The 16,249-nt window shown below is 54.4% G+C and overlaps 1 protein-coding gene across 2 annotated transcripts in view; it reads right to left on the bottom strand.

Annotated features, from left to right (window-relative positions):
* Positions 1–5,383: 5,383 nt before the first annotated feature.
* TMCC2 (transmembrane and coiled-coil domain family 2) overlaps positions 5,384–16,249 on the bottom strand; it is a 33,390-nt gene continuing 22,524 nt past the window's right edge. The window contains exons 1-4 of one of the 2 annotated variants that reach the window (XM_049770942.1): positions 12,705–13,458; positions 8,031–8,971; positions 7,078–7,213; positions 5,384–6,636 (exon numbers count right to left, since the gene is read on the bottom strand). In XM_049770942.1, coding sequence (XP_049626899.1) covers positions 6,331–6,636; positions 7,078–7,213; positions 8,031–8,971; positions 12,705–12,824 — 1,503 coding nt within the window. In that variant the 5' untranslated portion in view covers positions 12,825–13,458 and the 3' untranslated portion in view covers positions 5,384–6,330. Of the gene's footprint in view, positions 6,637–7,077; positions 7,214–8,030; positions 8,972–12,704; positions 13,459–16,249 lie in introns of those variants that run through there. The other variant, XM_049770941.1, reaches the window with a different exon arrangement.

The following is a 16,249-nucleotide window of genomic DNA, read 5'->3' as shown; positions in this document are numbered from 1 at the left end:
CCTACAAGCACTTTCATGAAGCTATTTCCCCAGTCAAGAAAGTTAATTCAAAACCCAAACTTAGGGTGGTTTTGGGGATATACACAGACCTTAGGAGATCAGGTGGTGCAGGAAACTAAACTGCAAATGTTTGAACTCAGGTCCTATTTCTCAAACCTACAATTTGAAGGCCTTTTTCCCCTTTCTTTCTTTGCCACACCAGTATTATCCAGGGCCTGCTCTTGGCTCTGTGCACAGCAATGACCCTGGTAGAGTTTGGGGACCTTGTATAGTGCTGTTGTGAAAATTCCCACTTAAAGCAGCAGAAAGCCAAACAGTATTGAAGTGGAAAACAGTATAGTCCTAGCAGACCCAGTGGGCTCATGCTCCAGAACTCGGCTCAGAACAAAGTTTTCTAGAATATCTAATGGGGTTGGGCTATTTGTAGGCAGCTGGCAGGAGATACAGAACAGAAATTCCAAATCATGCTACTGTGCGAAGCAGTGTCTGGACCCCCTCAAGGACATGAGCACATTTGATAGACATGCCTGGGTTATGAGTTACAAAGTGAGGCTGTGCCCAAGGCCCTCCTGGGTGCACCGTGGTCACATCACGTCACTCAGGCTTGGCTGCCCGATGGCAGGTTCCATGTTTGTGATGTGGGCAAAGATCTCTTCACTCCTGGCAAGAATCTTACCTTTTATACTATCTTTCTAGTTCTAGAAAAAAAAATTTTAAAGTCATCAATGCTGTAGGACCTCTCTGTTCACCTCCTGACCACACATGCTGAAGTCAGGTCAATGCCCCACACTGGAGCCTGCCTCCCACTTGATTTCTTGAAGGACCCTGGGGCTTCCCCAAGACTTCCTAGCCAAGCCAATCTCTCCATCCTAAACTCTACACTTGAAGAAGCTTCTACACAACTCAGAGACCTCATTTCTTGGTATTAAATGCTAAAACACAAAAGTATTGATTCAAAGAGATCTGTGCACACCTGTCTTCACTGCAGCACTTAATTCTGTAGCCAGGATGCAGAGACGACCCAAATGTCCAATGGCAGAGAAATGGGTAAGAAGTTGTAATCTGTGGGTCTGGAGGGATAGCATAGTAGATAGGGTGCTTGACCTGCATGTGGCCAACCTGGATTTGATCCTTAGTATCCCATATGATAGGCCCTTGAGCCTTTCAGGAGTGATTTCTGAGTGCAGAGCCAGGAATAACCTCTGAGCACCAACAGATACACACACACACACACACACACACACACACACACACACACACACACTCAAAAAAAAAAAGAACAAAACAAAAAAGAAGTGATGGTCTATAGACATAATGGAATATTACACAGCTTCAGGGAAAGATGAAAGCTTGCAGCTAGATGCCATGTGTACCAAGGTAGAGAGTGTCATGTTAAGCAGAATATATAAGAAGGAAAAATATCAGACGATGTTATTCGTCTGTGAAACAGAAACAAACTAATCATATATTGACAAGTTCTGGCCTTGAAATCTGAGATATCCATTAGGGTTGAAAAAGTGGGGGTGGGGTGGTAAAGTGGACTAAAAATAAAGTAGTGTCATTGGTAGAGTCAGGTACTTGGATTGTGGTGTTTATGGTCACAGACCTTAGTACCACTATCAACATGCTGTCTAAACAATGAGAAATAACTGAAAATAAATTCCCCCTTTGCAGTTTTACAAACTGCTCCGAGTCACAGGACACATCTGAGCATCAGACTGACACACACACACACACACACCCCTCGTCCCAGAAATTCCAGGCCACCAAATTTCCCTGTGGGATACTTTTCCTTTTCCTTTTCACCTTTGCTTATGAAGGACACAAGCACCCTGGAACTTCTCTGTAAGGTGCCTGGCAACCCCTTTCCTGGGGAATGTGGGCACAGCATCTGAGGATGCTGAGGCCTTTTACTATGGCCCAGCATCTCCCTGTAGGCCTCATGCATCCTCCCAAACTCAGAGAAGCATCGCAAACAACCTGCAGAATGGCTGTGCCTGGGTCGCACTAGCCACCCAGAGCTACTCTGCCTGCCGAGGAACAGAGGTCTTTATGGTGTGCATGAGTCACATGTCTGTGTTTATCTGTGTGCCTATGCATGTACTTGTGTGCCTATGCTTGAGTGTACATGCGCACACTTGTATAGCTTTGTGTGTCTGTCTTTGGGGGTGGGCACACCTGATGGTACTCAGGGCTTATTCCTGGCTGTGCACTCAGTAATCACTCCTGCTGGGAATCAAGCAGGGGACCAAATGGGATGCCAAGGATTGAACCCGGGTCAGCTGATGCAAGACAAAAATATACCCTCTGTGCTATCTCTCAGGACCCATGTTTCTGTGCCCATGTCTGTGGCTCTGTATCTGAGTATGCTTGTATGAATATATGTGTGCCTATATGCATCAATGTGTATACATGTTTTCTGTTTTTATGTACGAGCCTTATGTGCCTGTCTGTCTGTATGTGTACCTCTGTGTGTACATAAATCTGTGAGTGCCTGTGCATCTGTGTCTTCATGCATGTATCTGTGCATGTTTATGCATGTGCCTGTATGTATGTATCTGTGTGTACCTGAGTCTATATGAGCTCAATAAGGCCCCAACTATGCTGGTGTTTCCCATGTCTCTTCCATTAGGTACACAGCATTTCCTTGGCTGCTGCTCAGCCTTTTGGAATCTCCCTAAATGAAAGTTGGGTAGTTGAGAGACCAGGTGCCAAAGAATGATAAGAGGATTTCCAGGGCCGGAGAGATAGCATGGAGGTAAGGCATTTGCCTTGCATGCAGAAGGTCGGTGGTTTGAATCCCGGTATCCCATCTCAGGTCCCCTGAGCCTGCCAGGAGCGATTTCTGAGTGTGGAGCTAGGAGTAAACCCTGAGCACTGCTGGGTGTGACCCAAAAACCAAAAAAATAAAAGAGGATTTCTTTGAGGCCACAGGCCACTCTCCGGCACCCCCCCCCCACACACACACACACTTCGGCCATGAAGCTTGCAGCCTCTGCCTGGTGAGAGGGAGGAGGCCTGGAAATAGCAGTGTCACAGGAACCCTCTCTTCACCTACCCCGGCTCAGGGTGGAGGAACCCCTGAAGCTGAGGGGGCCTGAGAGAACTCAGCTTTACCTTGGAGGCCAGAGAACAGAGCCCTAGACTGGTGGAGTGAGTCCTGGTGCTCCTGAAACTTTCTGTCCAGTGAACCACAAACTGAAATGGCAGGTGTGCCTGAGGTCGGCCTGAGCCTTGGCACTATATGCCAGCAGCGCTGACAAGTGTCTGATAGATTTAAGGCTGTCAGGGGCTGCCTAGCAGGCTGACCAAGGAGACCATCCTGTTTGACTGGAAGGGTGGTGGCAGCAAAGCTTGGGGAGTCTTGGGTGGGAAACAGACAGGACAGGGCAGGTGATAGAACTATCTGGGCCTGTGCAGCCTCCTTCCCCACTTGCCATGCAGAGCATGTAGGGGCTAGCATCCTTCCAGGCTGCCCCCAACCTTCTGCGTATGCACCCACTTTTTCAATCCTAAGCAGGTCAGACAACCCCAATAGGCATCTCCCCAGGCCGAACCCTGGGCCATGTGGGTACTGCCTACCAGGGGACCTATGTGCTTTTACTGGAAGAGCCACTCATAAGGTCCTGACTGTCTCTGCTTGAGCCTGTCTCCTGTGTCTGCACAGGCCTGGACAAACTCCCAGGATCTGGCAGAAAATGAGCTAGAGATACCAGCAGGCAGAGGCCCCATTGTGCTGCTCAGGCTGGGACCTCGGGACTGGGCCATGATGGGACAGGAGTAGCTGAAGCAGAAGGAGGGGCAGGAGTGAGTGAGGACAGTGATGGCTGAGGAGAACCCCTGTCTGTCCCTTGGCTTTTGCTGAGTTGGGAGGTGCAGACCCCATCTCCCCCATATCAGAGGGTGTGTAGTGCAAGAAAAGGTCTAAGGCGACTGTCCAGGATGGACAGGTTTAAAGGACACAGGTTTAAAGGCCTCCAAAGGCCCCAGGGCCCTCCTTGCCCCCTGCGGGCACCCCAGGAAACCCTGGTGACAAGTGTTGAATCACCTCTGCCCACATGAGGGTTTTGTTGGCAGCTCTGCCTCTGCCTCACCTGCGAAGGCTGAAGTGCTGGCTCTGTGTGGGCACAAGGCACCCTGGGCTTGCCAGGGAGCACCTAGCCTTGAGTCTTGGCAGAAGGCAGCCTGGCAGGGCATCCGCAGGGCTGTGGTGCCCAGGGCACCCTCTGCAGCCTTAAAGGAGGCTTCTATCATGCTATGTCCCATCCTCAACAGAGCAAAGCAGCAGTTCTTGGGCTGTGGTTCACCCCTTCCTAGATAGCTGCTGCTCAGGCAAGGAAGCATCCTCAAGCATGGGAGAAACAAGCTGGACTGTAAGAGCTCAAGGTGCTGATCCCAAGCTCCATGCCCAGCACCGCATGGCCCTGGCACCACAGGAAGCCACTACACCCCAGCACTGCCACAGGAGCAGGCCCCAAAAGAAACAAAACAGAGGAACAAGCTTTTATGAGCTCACTGTGTGGTCGTGGGGGAGGCTGACTCGGGCAGAAGTGGACCTAGGTGGCTCCACTATTCACTATGGAGCCGCAGGATCCAAGAAGGACCCTCCCTTCGGTGAGGAAGGCACTGACCTTGGGCAGGAATGTGGGAAATGTTGGCCGCCTGGTCAGGAATGTGGGCTCTGGCCCCCTGGAGCCGTGTCTCAACTCACCAGTCAAACTGCAGGTCACAGGGGTGGGGCTGAGAGTCAGCACCGCCCTACTGGGCACCCATTCCACCTCCTCACTGTCCTGGCGGGCACAGCTGCCACTCTGGAATCACAGAACCACCAGACATTGCAACCCTCTGGGATGAACTGCTATACCTTTGCCCCATGACAAATATGGAAAAGGAGGCAAGAGAAGGCACCAAACATGTAGATGGGCAGAGACGAAGCAGGACTCCTACCTTCCCTAGATCCCATGGTGCTGTCTCTTTCCATTGGAACCCTTAGAGGCCTCTCCCAGTTCCATGAGGTTCCTGCAGGGAACCCAGTGTCTTGGACGGAGCCCTTAGCTACTGAAGGTGAAACTGCAATCACAGAGAAAATAGGCAACAGCTCAGTGTTCAAGAGAGAAGGTATCTAGTCCTAAACTAGACTAGGCCAACAGAGGCCTGTTGACTGAACCCTGAGCAGGGCTGATGAGGCTTTGCTGCCCTCTTGTGGTCATGCCTGATCATGACTACTGCTGTCCAGAGGGCTTTGGGAACTTCTCTGGGTAGCCAGGACCTCGGGTCACAGAGCAGTACCGGAAGGGTGGATGACGTCTTGCTCAAGAAAGAACTTGAGTCAATCAGCCAGAATGTCAGTTTCCATTTAACAGACTAAAGACAATACACAGGATGGTTTGAAAATTTAGAGAATATTTATTCTCAAGAAACTCCACAACAGTTGGCAGGCACTGCCCTCTGCTGCCCCTGGAGCCTTGGGCTCCTTTTTGGAGAAACCCCCTCCTCATGGATGTGCTGTGGGGAAAGGAGGCTGAGAAAGCAGACACTACACACCAGAGCCTCAAAAAGGAAAGCCACAAAAGGCCTCCTCCGCACAAACACACGTACAAAATAAATAGGCATATAAAAGAGGCTTCACTCTCTCTGCTCAGTGCTCATGGCTAGCGCTGGGCAGGCAGGATCCCACTCTGCCAGAGCTCCACAAGGAGCAGGGGAGGGGGGAGGAAAGGACAAATAAATAAATAATAAATAGAACCAGACGTGCTCCCAGGCTTGAGTCTAAGGGCCCTGGAGTCTGTTTCCCTGAAAGTAGCAGATTCAGTAACAGGCAGAAAGAACAGGGAAAACAGTCCCAGCCAAGGCTCCAGGACCCTGCACCTGCCTGCCACGTGGGGAAGGCTCAGGCCATAAGCCAGGGCCCAGCCATTGCAGGAGAGAGGGGAGGGCCGAGGCCGCTTAGGCTGGTGCCCGCCCCACTCTGCTCTGGGCTCCTGCCCCTAGTGTCTTCGTCCTGGGTCTAGAAGGGTTGGGGACCCAAGCTGAACTCTCCCCAGGACGTGAACATAGCCCTCCCCTGCTTCTCCTCTCAGCACATCAGCAAGAAGTGGCCTGACAGAGACTGTCACCCCGCTGGTCCCAGTGTCCTCTGCTCCTTTCAGTCCCCACCATCTTGCCAGAGCCAACAGGGAGAAGTCATGGGGCAGAAGCAGGGACGGAACAGGGGCAGCGCCGCTGGGATGGAGACTTGAGGGCCGGAGACAAAACTGGATATATGGAGACATCCCGGGGTCCCCCGGAGAAGCATGGCCATGGGCGGGGAACACGGTGGCCCGCAGACGCTCAGCTGGGCAGCAGCACGTGCTCCAGGAGGTAGGTGAGGGAGTCCCAGTGCTTCCAGAGGAGGAAGAGGATGAGAACCAGGAGGGCTGTGCTGGTGATGCGCAGGCGCGTCTTCATGAGGGGCGTGATGAAGTTGGCGATGGTGGATACAAACACCAGCAACACGGCCATGAGCGCCAGAATCACGTTGATGAACTTGCCCAGCAGCGCCCGAGCGTTGGCGTTCTCCACACCTTCCAGCTGCACCCCCTGCTGCTGCTGCAGCTCCAGCTTGGTGACCCGGGTCAGGCAGGACTCCACGGCCTCCTGGGGGGCAGAGAGGGACACATGAGTGCTGCAGGAGTGGTATTCCCATCCACATCCCACCCACCCCCAGCCTGGACCCAGAGCTTGGCACATGACAATTGGCCTGTGGGTGCAGGTTTCTTTGCCTCTGAGTCTCTCGGGCCACACCCAGCAATCCCCAGGGCGTACAGGGGCCTCCCAAACACAAAGCACAGGCCAGTTCTGTGCTGCCTGCCTGGGCTGCAGTCTCTAACTATAGTGCAGAGGATACTGGAAGACAGTCCAGAGTGAGGGAAGGAGCCATTGGCCCAGTCCTTGCCTTGCCCAGAGCTTGGGCATTCTTTTCATTGCCACTGTCCCCGAAGCCCTCACCAGTGGGCTCAACAGTGCCTCCTCTCACATCCCCATGCCCCCACCTCCGCCAACCCACGGCCAGACATCCTGGACCAGCCGCAGCTATACCTGGATGTCACGTGCCCTCTCGTATGACTGGTAGGCCACCTTCTCCTCCATGCTGGCCAGCTCCTGCTTCAGGTTGGTCATTTCATTCTGGTGAAGTTCAGTCAGGTCATTGAGCTGCTCCTCCAGCCGCTCATACCTGGCAGAGGGCACAGAGCACAAGTGACACCCATTCTGGCTCTTAGCACCCTTCTCCCCTCATCCCCTTTCCAGGCTGCTGGCAGAACAGCCAATGATGCTCTCAAAGGCCTGCAGAGCTCACACTCAGCCTCAGGATGTCACTGGGGCCTTGAAAAGCTGTGACACAAGTGCAGCTTGTCCCATCCTCCACAGAACAAAGCAGGAGAAATGGGTGAGCTATAGCCTGTTGTGTGTACACGGAGCAGGGCTAGGCGGATAGGGAGGCCCAGACTGGAGGGACTTGGGGTTGCATTTCAGAAGAGGGTCCCTGCTTCATCTCTGTCATGAGGAAACTGAGGTGCCCAAGATTCACAGAGGGCAATTGCCTAAAAGATATTCTGCAACTTTAGAGCAGGAGAGTGGAGTAGTTCCACAGTCTCTGCCTCTGTCCTCACTAGGCCTCAAGGAGCAGTTGGGAACATCAGACACTGGTAGCATCACAGTGAAGCAGCCAGGCTTCACTCGGGCTCAGCCACAGACAGCAGAGCTGGGATGCGACCTGGCATCCTTGGCCAGATGAGAGGCCTGGTGGCAGTCCTTGTCTGTTTCCCCTGCCCAAAATGCTTTTTTTTTTTGGGGGGGGGGGCGGCACACAGCGGTTCTTGGGGGTTACTCCTGGCTCTGCGCTCAGAAATTGCTCCTGGCAGGCTCAGGGGACCATATGGGGTTCCAGGGATCAAACCCAGGTCCATCCCAAGTGGGCCATGTGCTATCGCTCTGGCCCCCAAAACACTTCTTTCTCAAGATGCCTCCCTCCCACTGGCTGGGGCGGTTACCTGTAGCGTTCCTCCTGCAGGCACTGGGTCATGTAGGTGTAGTCCCTCTGCAGCTGCGCCTTCAGGTCCTCCATGGAGCCCTCCAGATGGGACTGGCCCTCTTTGATGTCCCGCAGCTCTTCCAGCACAGCGTCCAGGTTGGCGGGAGCCCCGTACAGCGTGTTGGACTTGGGGCTGCCCAGCGCCCCCGCCGGCCCGGCCCCAGAGTTGCTGCCTGCTCCAGCAGAGCTGGCGCTGGCGCTGGAGCACTCGTCATCGCTGCCGTACTTGGGGCTGGACACGAGCGTGGCGCTGCCGCTCAGCGCCCGGGCGGCCTCCTCGGGGGCGCCGTCCTCCAGCGGGTCCTTGAGATGGGCGATGTTGTCCGCGCTGCCGAACTTGTTGCGGATGAGGCTGGCGAACTCGCGGGGCTTGGACACCACGGCGGTGTGGGTGGCCTGGGACAGGCCCGAGAGGCCCCCCTTCACGCCCTCGACCACGCCGCCCCCGAAGCCGCTGATGCCGGCGCGCACGTTGGCGCCCACGTCCTTGAGGCCCTGCTGCATGTCCCGCAGCATGTCCTTGGGCTGCCGCGACGGCCCGTTCTGCTCGGTCTCCTTCAGGCGCCGGCGGTAATGCTCCAGCTTCTTGTGCAGCTGCGCGATGGTCTGCGCCGACTTCTGGTTCTTCTTCTCGAACACCTGCTTGATGCGGGCCGCCTGCTGCCGGTCGGCGTTGTTGGCCAGCTTCAGGTACTCGGCCACGTTGTCGTCCCGGGCCTCCTGCTCGATCTTGATCTGCTCTGTGATCTTCAGGATCTTCTGGTGCAGATGCTCCACGGCAGCCTTGGTGCGCTGCGGGTCAGGGGCGCCATCTGGCACGTCCAGGCTGATGGGCCCGTCGGAATCCCCATGGCTGAGGCCTCCAGGGAGACTCAGGGCTACGACGTCTCCCTTGTCGGCCTGGGGAGAGACAGAGGGAGCCTGAGCAAGCTACAGCATCCCCAGACCACAGGGAGGCCCTAGGTGGGTGTGGACATCCAACTCTGGGAAAGCACAGCAGAGCAGGTGCTGTGGCCACCCCTGAGATGGGTGCCCACTCACTAACCCTCAGCCTCAGCAGACCTGCTCCTCTCTGGGCCCAGGGACACTGGCAAAATAAGGTGTGACTCTCGCCCATAGCACCTGCAGCTCCATCTTATTCATGGTCCTTGGGGCCTGCTCAGGGCTGTTCGCTCTGCTTCCAAGTCCTCGCCAGGCCCCTGGGATAGGCCTGGCTCTCAGAGCTGACTGAAGCCGTGTGTATCCATACAGCTACAGGAAACCTCTCCAGCCACAGATACCCCACCTCCCATACACACTGAGAACCCCCGTTACCTTCCTGCTCTGTGGAATTGTCAGCAGCCGCTTCCGCTTCATGAGGGCAGACACCCCCAGCCCTACTCAGTCTCCCCAAACCAGGAGAGAAGTGCATACCCCCACCCTGCTGCCCAGGACCCCCAGCACCCAAGTTCCAGGAGTAATTCACAGGCAGGAGGAGTGGGGATGGGCCTGGGGGTCTCCTCTACAGGGGCTGAGGTACAAGGAGGAGATGACAGCCCTACTTCATCACTGGGCAGCCTTCCCAATCTCAATGGGATGACACCAAGAAAGGAAGGAGAGAGAGTGGGAAGGACAAGGGGAAGGAGTGAAAGGAAGAGAGAGTGGGAAAGCAGGAGGTCACAGCAGGCAGGCAGGTAGACTGTTGAGAGACGGAAGGTCAGGCTGGGTGGGCAGGCATCCTGGAGAGCCGCTGCCCCAGGGCTGTGCCCCTGGCCAGGGGAAGAACAATTGTCTTGTGCACTGTGAGGCCCAACCTTATCACCATGCAGCAGCGGAAGCAGCAGGAAATGGCTCAACCCTATGTATTTTTACACACAGCTCACCCCACCAAGGTCAGCCTGATATCTGCTCATGTATGTGTGGGGGCTGGGGTAGGGTGAGGTGCAGGGGAAGAGGTTAAAAACAAAGAAAGTGGGCAGGACACATGAGCCGGAACCGGAAAGAGTCTGTGGCAATTACAAGCAGAAGTCACTGGGCTCAGGTTGGTGAGTTATTAGAAAACAGGATTAAAAACAATGACTAGAGGAACTAGAGAAGGTGGCTTCCCCCTCTTCCTCTGGGGACATCTAAGGTCACAATCACAATCTATCAATACTACCAGTCTCCTCTACCTGTCCTGAAGGTAGGACTCACCTATATCTCTGCTTCCCTCTTCCCTCTCATCCCCTGGTCTCCTTCCAAACAGCCACCTTTTATACCAGAGACACCAATACCACATCTCTCCTAAGTGTCTGTTCATGCTTTCAGCCATCCCATTTGGACCAAGCCCCCACCTGACAGCACCACTCCCTGCTAAGAGGGCAAAGTAGCTCGAAGAACCAGTCCCTCTTGTCTCATCAGCAAAAGGGGTTGGTCACACCCACCTGCAACACATGCTGCCCTCAGCCTCCCACAGGGCACAAGTCACAAGAAGTACACATTTAATACTGCCTGGATCTGAGCTGCATTTCCCACTTTGGGGGGTTGACATTTTCAGATTTGCTTCATGCTTGTTCTGGACAGCACAAAATCAGAACCCAGGCCTGGACTGAGCTCTAGCATGGTACAAGCTCCCCATAATATCAGCAGTGACCCCAGAGCACCAAATGGGCCTAAAGACCAAAAAGGACAATTTCATATGCAATGTGTGTCTCTGATATTAAATAAATAATCTCTTAAAGCCGATCACCATCTCTGCAGTAAGCATGCCTGCCTCACCCCGGAGGGACTATGAGACAACAATATGGAAATGATGAAATTCCCCTGTGAGCCTCAAGTGAGCCAGTCATGGCTCCACTCTGGGTAGCCGAGGTATATTTCCTCCTGCTGCCGGCATCTCACTCCCAAATGTCGAGGCAGGGCAAAAAGGCTGGGAAATGGCCTGCACTGGTGAGGCACTGGGTGAGGGGGGCTGATGGTGACAGAGCTCCTGCAAAGACCACAGCTGCCCCCACTCCTCACAGGTGGGCTCAGGAGACAGTAGCTAGGAGAAGGCACTTGCTATAGGACCCCATTCCATGCCAGGAACCTGGGGAGACCCAGCACTCTAGGGTGGAGGCCACAGACATGCACTGTTCAAAAGTGGCTTTAGAGAGCTCTGATGAATGTTTCTGGAGAAACATCAGGGAAACTGCCTCCATCCTGGGAGAACTGATGTCCCTGCTGATCTCCCTGCTCCCTGCCAGTGGGGCACAAGAGGGAGCACCTTTCCCCACACTTTGCAGCATCATGGACCCCTCCGTTTCCTTTCAGCTACTCAGCAGAGCAGGACTAGAGGAAGTGCTGGGTCCAGCCAGCCCAGCCCTCAGCCTGCAGAACTCCTACCTCCTCCTGGGCCTGACCCTGGATCCATTAGCCTAGCAACCGGGACCCTGAGGCTGGTCACAAGCAAACAATGTTGGGACAAAGTGTCCAGGCTGCCTGAGCCTTGCAGCATGTAGCTGAGACTCCTGGTTCTTGCTCAGCCAGGTTAGAGGCCCTGCCACCAGGTACCCCACCAACCACTCCTTCAGGAGTCCCCCACATCTCCATAGATTCCCAGACTGAAGCTTTAGGCAGTGACTCCTCTCCCAGGGCTCAGCCATTCTATGAGGACTGGCCTTCCTGCTTTTGCAAGGGGGACAGATGGCAGGAGGAGGGAGGAGGGGCAGGTGGCAGGTAACACAGCAGAGTGGCCTGTTCCTGAGGCCCCCTTGTTTCACAGCTACGGTAGGTGAGGGGCAGCCAGGATGGAGGAAAATTCTCGGTCAGGACAGCTGAGGAAAAAGGAGAAAGGGCCTAAGCCCCATTTAGAGCAGAGGCAGCAATTACAGGTCCTTGCCCACCCTCCAGGCACTAAGGTCAGTCGCAGCAATACTGGACACTGCGTATCCACTAGCCCTGACCTGGGTCTAAGTGACTTTTCTCCAAGTCTAGAGAATCGAGTCTTAAACATCTGACAGGTGCATGTGGACAGAGATTAATGGGGTCTGAGCCCCATAGGAAAGGAGCTCTTCCTCAGGTGCCCCTCCTTCTTGGTCTGGCCTGCCCTCAAGGGCAGGAAAAAAGACAACTGAGATGCGGGGGGCATGGGGTATGGCTTACAGGCAGGCCGGAAAACCCCCTCTGGCTTCCATGAAGCTGGCCGGCCCCAGTCACCTTTAAGCATGATGCGACTCTTTTTCTCCAGCCCAGCTTCTGGGCTTTTTCCATTAAGCCCAACCCTTGGTTCTGATCCCGAATCTACCCCCACCCTCATGCCCTGGCTCTGTAGAGAACAATGCCCTTGTGTCTGCATAAATGTCAGACATGTCCCTCTGTCTGCCACCCCGCAGAGCCCCTGCCACCATCGGTCCTCCAAATCTTCCTCAAATTCATTTGGATCCTTCTGGACTTTTACCATTGTTTCTCTGGACCTTACCCCCCCCCCCCCACGCTGTACCCTGATTCCTGACCTCTAGTCACCGAACTAACACCTCCCATCAAGTCCTGCTGTGCCTCTGGAGCCCTGTGGGGTCAGTCCATCATAGGGTTCTCCCTGCCTGGCCTCACCCAGCCTGACCCCTGCACTCAGACCCACCTGTCCTGCATCGCCTCATTCTCTTCTCGGTAGTTTTTCACCCACCAGACACCTCACCTGTGTGGATACTGTTCCTCGAAACTGCAGTGGCAATGGGGTGCCAGGAGCTCTGAGGCCCCAGCTTTCTGCAGGCTGGGAGGGGCCTATCGGGTCACTGTCTCCTGGCACCATGGGCATACTCAGGGTCAGCCTGGGGACTGGCGAGCAGGTGCAGCAGGGCCCCCTGAGCTCTGTCTGAGGCCTGCCAGGGATTAACAGGGATTGCCCAGGGGAATTTTCTTCCAGGAACACCAGATGCTCCCTCCCCTCTCCCCAGAAGGAAGAAAAGAGGACAATGGAGACTACCAGGATTCTGAGGAGCTGCACCGCCAGGTATAGCTATCCTTGCAGTGTATACTCCATGTGCCTGGGGACTCTAACGTGACAGAGCAACTCCAGAGAAGAGGGTGGGTCTATGAGGACATATGCATAAGTCCTAAAGGGTCCCTCCCCAAATAGAAACTTAGCCCAGTGCCTTCCTCCTGTCCTTCTGAAAGAACAGGATGGGACCTCCTGGACGGCAGCTCCCAAGCTCTGCAACTACCAGTACAGTGCTAGCCTGGAGCCCTCTGCCCTTCTCCTGGCAGCCTGCCCACTGATGTAGGCTCCCTCAACTCCAGTGACAGCCAGGGAACACCAGGCAGTCGCAACTTCTCTCACACTACAGACACACCCAGGGCCCACTCACACTCACCACAGCGGCAGTCTCCTCCCCCTTGGCCTTCATCAGGACCGTCCCAGCAGCAAATCCCGCCAGCAGCCAGCAGAGGGAGCTAGAGGTGCACAGTGGAGACCAGAGGGCACAAGGCAGGGCTGGGGGCCTGCTGGGGCCTCTCTGAGCTGCCCACAGTGGATCAACACTCAGCAAAGCCTGGGGAGAAACTCAGCTTAAATACTGAGGGTCAGCAAGGATCACGCTGATGGGGCGGTTCCAAGTTCAAGACGTTTGGAAGAGATAAGAAGGCCCAGTGCTATCTCTTGGGCCCCAAGCCAGGGCCCACAGGCAAAAACACCGAGGGCAGGAGTCCCCACATTCTAGGTTCCAGCGGCTTCATAAATATTTGTACTGGTGAATGACTTGGCTTTGGGGGACAGGAGTGTACACAACACTGGTGCCAATTTCTGGGCCCAATTCGGACATAAACAACTCAGGACGGTGGGCTTAGGGGGATCGACAGTTCTTCCTACCCCTCCTACCTATGGGGCGGAGTTGTGCTGTGCTGGGCAGTTTGTGTGGCTCTGCATGAACACGGGATCCAGTCCTCCATGTTATCTCTGATGCACCGTTGACATACCCAGCTGTACAATGCCTCGGAGCTCTCGTGTGGCTGTGAAGGGACAGTGCTCTGGAAGGGCCAGTTTTGGGGGCTCACAGGCTTCACAGGAAGCTAGGTAACCTGATGTCCCTATGACCACAGGAGGAGTGGAAAGGGAGCCAGATAGTCCTGGCTGAAGGATCCAAGTTCTGAGGGCCCAGTCAGGCTGCTGCAAGCCTTGTCCTCTGAATGCAACATGGCCTGGCAGCCTCACCCGGGAAGGGGCCATACCACCCGTGTTTTCCAACTGAAGGGGGACAAAAACAACCACGACCACTCCCAAGTTCCCTCAGCCCGTGTCACCTACATCTACATTTACACACACACACACACACACACACACACACACACACACACACACACACACACACACAATGCTGTAGTGTGGCGGGCAGCCTCCCAGACTGCCCCCTCTCTCAGGCTTCCCTCTCTTCAGTCCTATCTCCCCAATCCTGTTTCCTGGCATTTCTTCTCTCTTCATTTGCTCCTGCTCTTATTATTCTTCAGGCCCCCTCAATTTTATTTAAATCTCCCTACTTAATTTCTTGTCTTTTGGGAACATAAGCACAAAGGACGCATGCGTGCACGCACACACACATACACACACACAGACCAGAAACATATCATACACATACTAGACCCTTGAAGGCGAACCTATGGCATACGTGCTAGCAATGGCATGCAAAGGCCTTGCAGCAGGCACACGGAAAGTCCGTAATTAAGATATGCGGCGCAGTGGGAGGCGAGAGTGTGCCGGTGTCTGCTTTGCAGCTCACCTGGCAACAGGGCCGGAATGGCCATTGGGAAGATGTGCTGGCACTTTGAGGAAATTCTTTGGTTTTGTGCGGCAGTTTGGGCACTCAGGCTCAAAAAGGTTAGCCATCACTGTACTAGACACACACACACACACACACACACACACACACATACACATATACATGGGCTCAAAAAGGTTAGCCATCACTGTACTAGACACACACACACACACACACACACACACACACACACACACACACAGACCAGTGGCACCAGAGAAGTCAGGAGAATTCAGCAGCTTCAGAAGCAGCTACATTTAGTAACTGAGAATGGCAAGGTGAGGTCTCACAAACCTCAGGCTCCAAATACCTCAGGCAGGTTGCACTTCTCCTCTCTGGGAAGTAGAGTTTTATTTGGGGGGGGGGGGGGGCAGTGGCTGTTCAGACAGACATGCCCTAGCACTCCTCTGGGAATGGGGGCAGCCTTTGTGTGGCTGAGCATAGGCCCACTGACGCACTCCCAAGGGCATGAGGCCCCTGTCAGAGAGATTTCTTCCAGGGATTCCTTCTGGGCCTGATTCCTGGTGTTTCAGAACTATGGGAAAAAACTTGGCAGGGTTCAGAGCTGCCTATGGTTCCCAGCTGCTCTGGGTCTCCAGGGAGGGAGGCTGGGAGCCAGCCTAGAAGAAAGGGACCTGGACAGGAAGCAGCCTGTCATCTGGGGACCAGTTTTAGAAGCCAGAATGTCAGGCTCTCCTGAACAAGAATCAAGCAGGATTCCTTTCTGCACGCCCACAAGAGTGTGTTGTGCTCACAGGGCACCAGTGTGATCCACAAGCATCATGTGAGAGCATCACTTTCTGCAAACTCAAGCATGCAGTGTCATAGGCTCAAGGGATCAGGGAGGACTATATGTGGCACATAGTCAGCCAGAGAGGCTCCAGGCGACATGGGGCTCACTGGGAAGAAACCTGAGATGCTGGGGTTCATGTTGCAAAGTCCATCCCCAGGGCACTCACTTTTCCAGCCCCCAAAGGCAGCCTCAGGCTCACAGTATCACTTAGGATGCTGAATTATTTACTAGTCAGGGAGGAGCCACCCAGGGGCCAACGCAGGGAACCAGCACAGGTAAGAGGGCAGGGGGCAGGGTAGGAGAGAAATGGGGCATTGGTTGTGGGAATTGTGTGCTGGTGAAGGATACAGGAAATTGTATGACTGAAACTCAATCATGAACAACTTGGTAACTGTGTATCTCATGGTGATTCAAAGGATTACTTATTAAAACAGAAAAAAAAAGAGGGTGCCTGGGAGCCTAGTTGGCCTGGGAAAGGGCAGTGGACAGGGCGTAGCAGGGCAGGGAAGGCAACACTGCAAGATGTGCGATGGACCAGGGGTAGAGAACAAGCAGATGGGCTGGAAAACAAAGGCACTGTTCCAAACCTTCATTCCTTCCAGGGCCATGGAGAAATCACCCAGAGATTCCAAGAAAAGG

Source organism: Suncus etruscus, chromosome 3 (genome assembly GCF_024139225.1).
Source record: "Suncus etruscus isolate mSunEtr1 chromosome 3, mSunEtr1.pri.cur, whole genome shotgun sequence".
Classification (NCBI taxonomy): Eukaryota; Metazoa; Chordata; class Mammalia; order Eulipotyphla; family Soricidae; genus Suncus; species Suncus etruscus.
The sequence above is the reverse complement of the archived record's forward strand: the minus strand, read 5'-3'. Positions and strand labels throughout refer to the sequence as shown.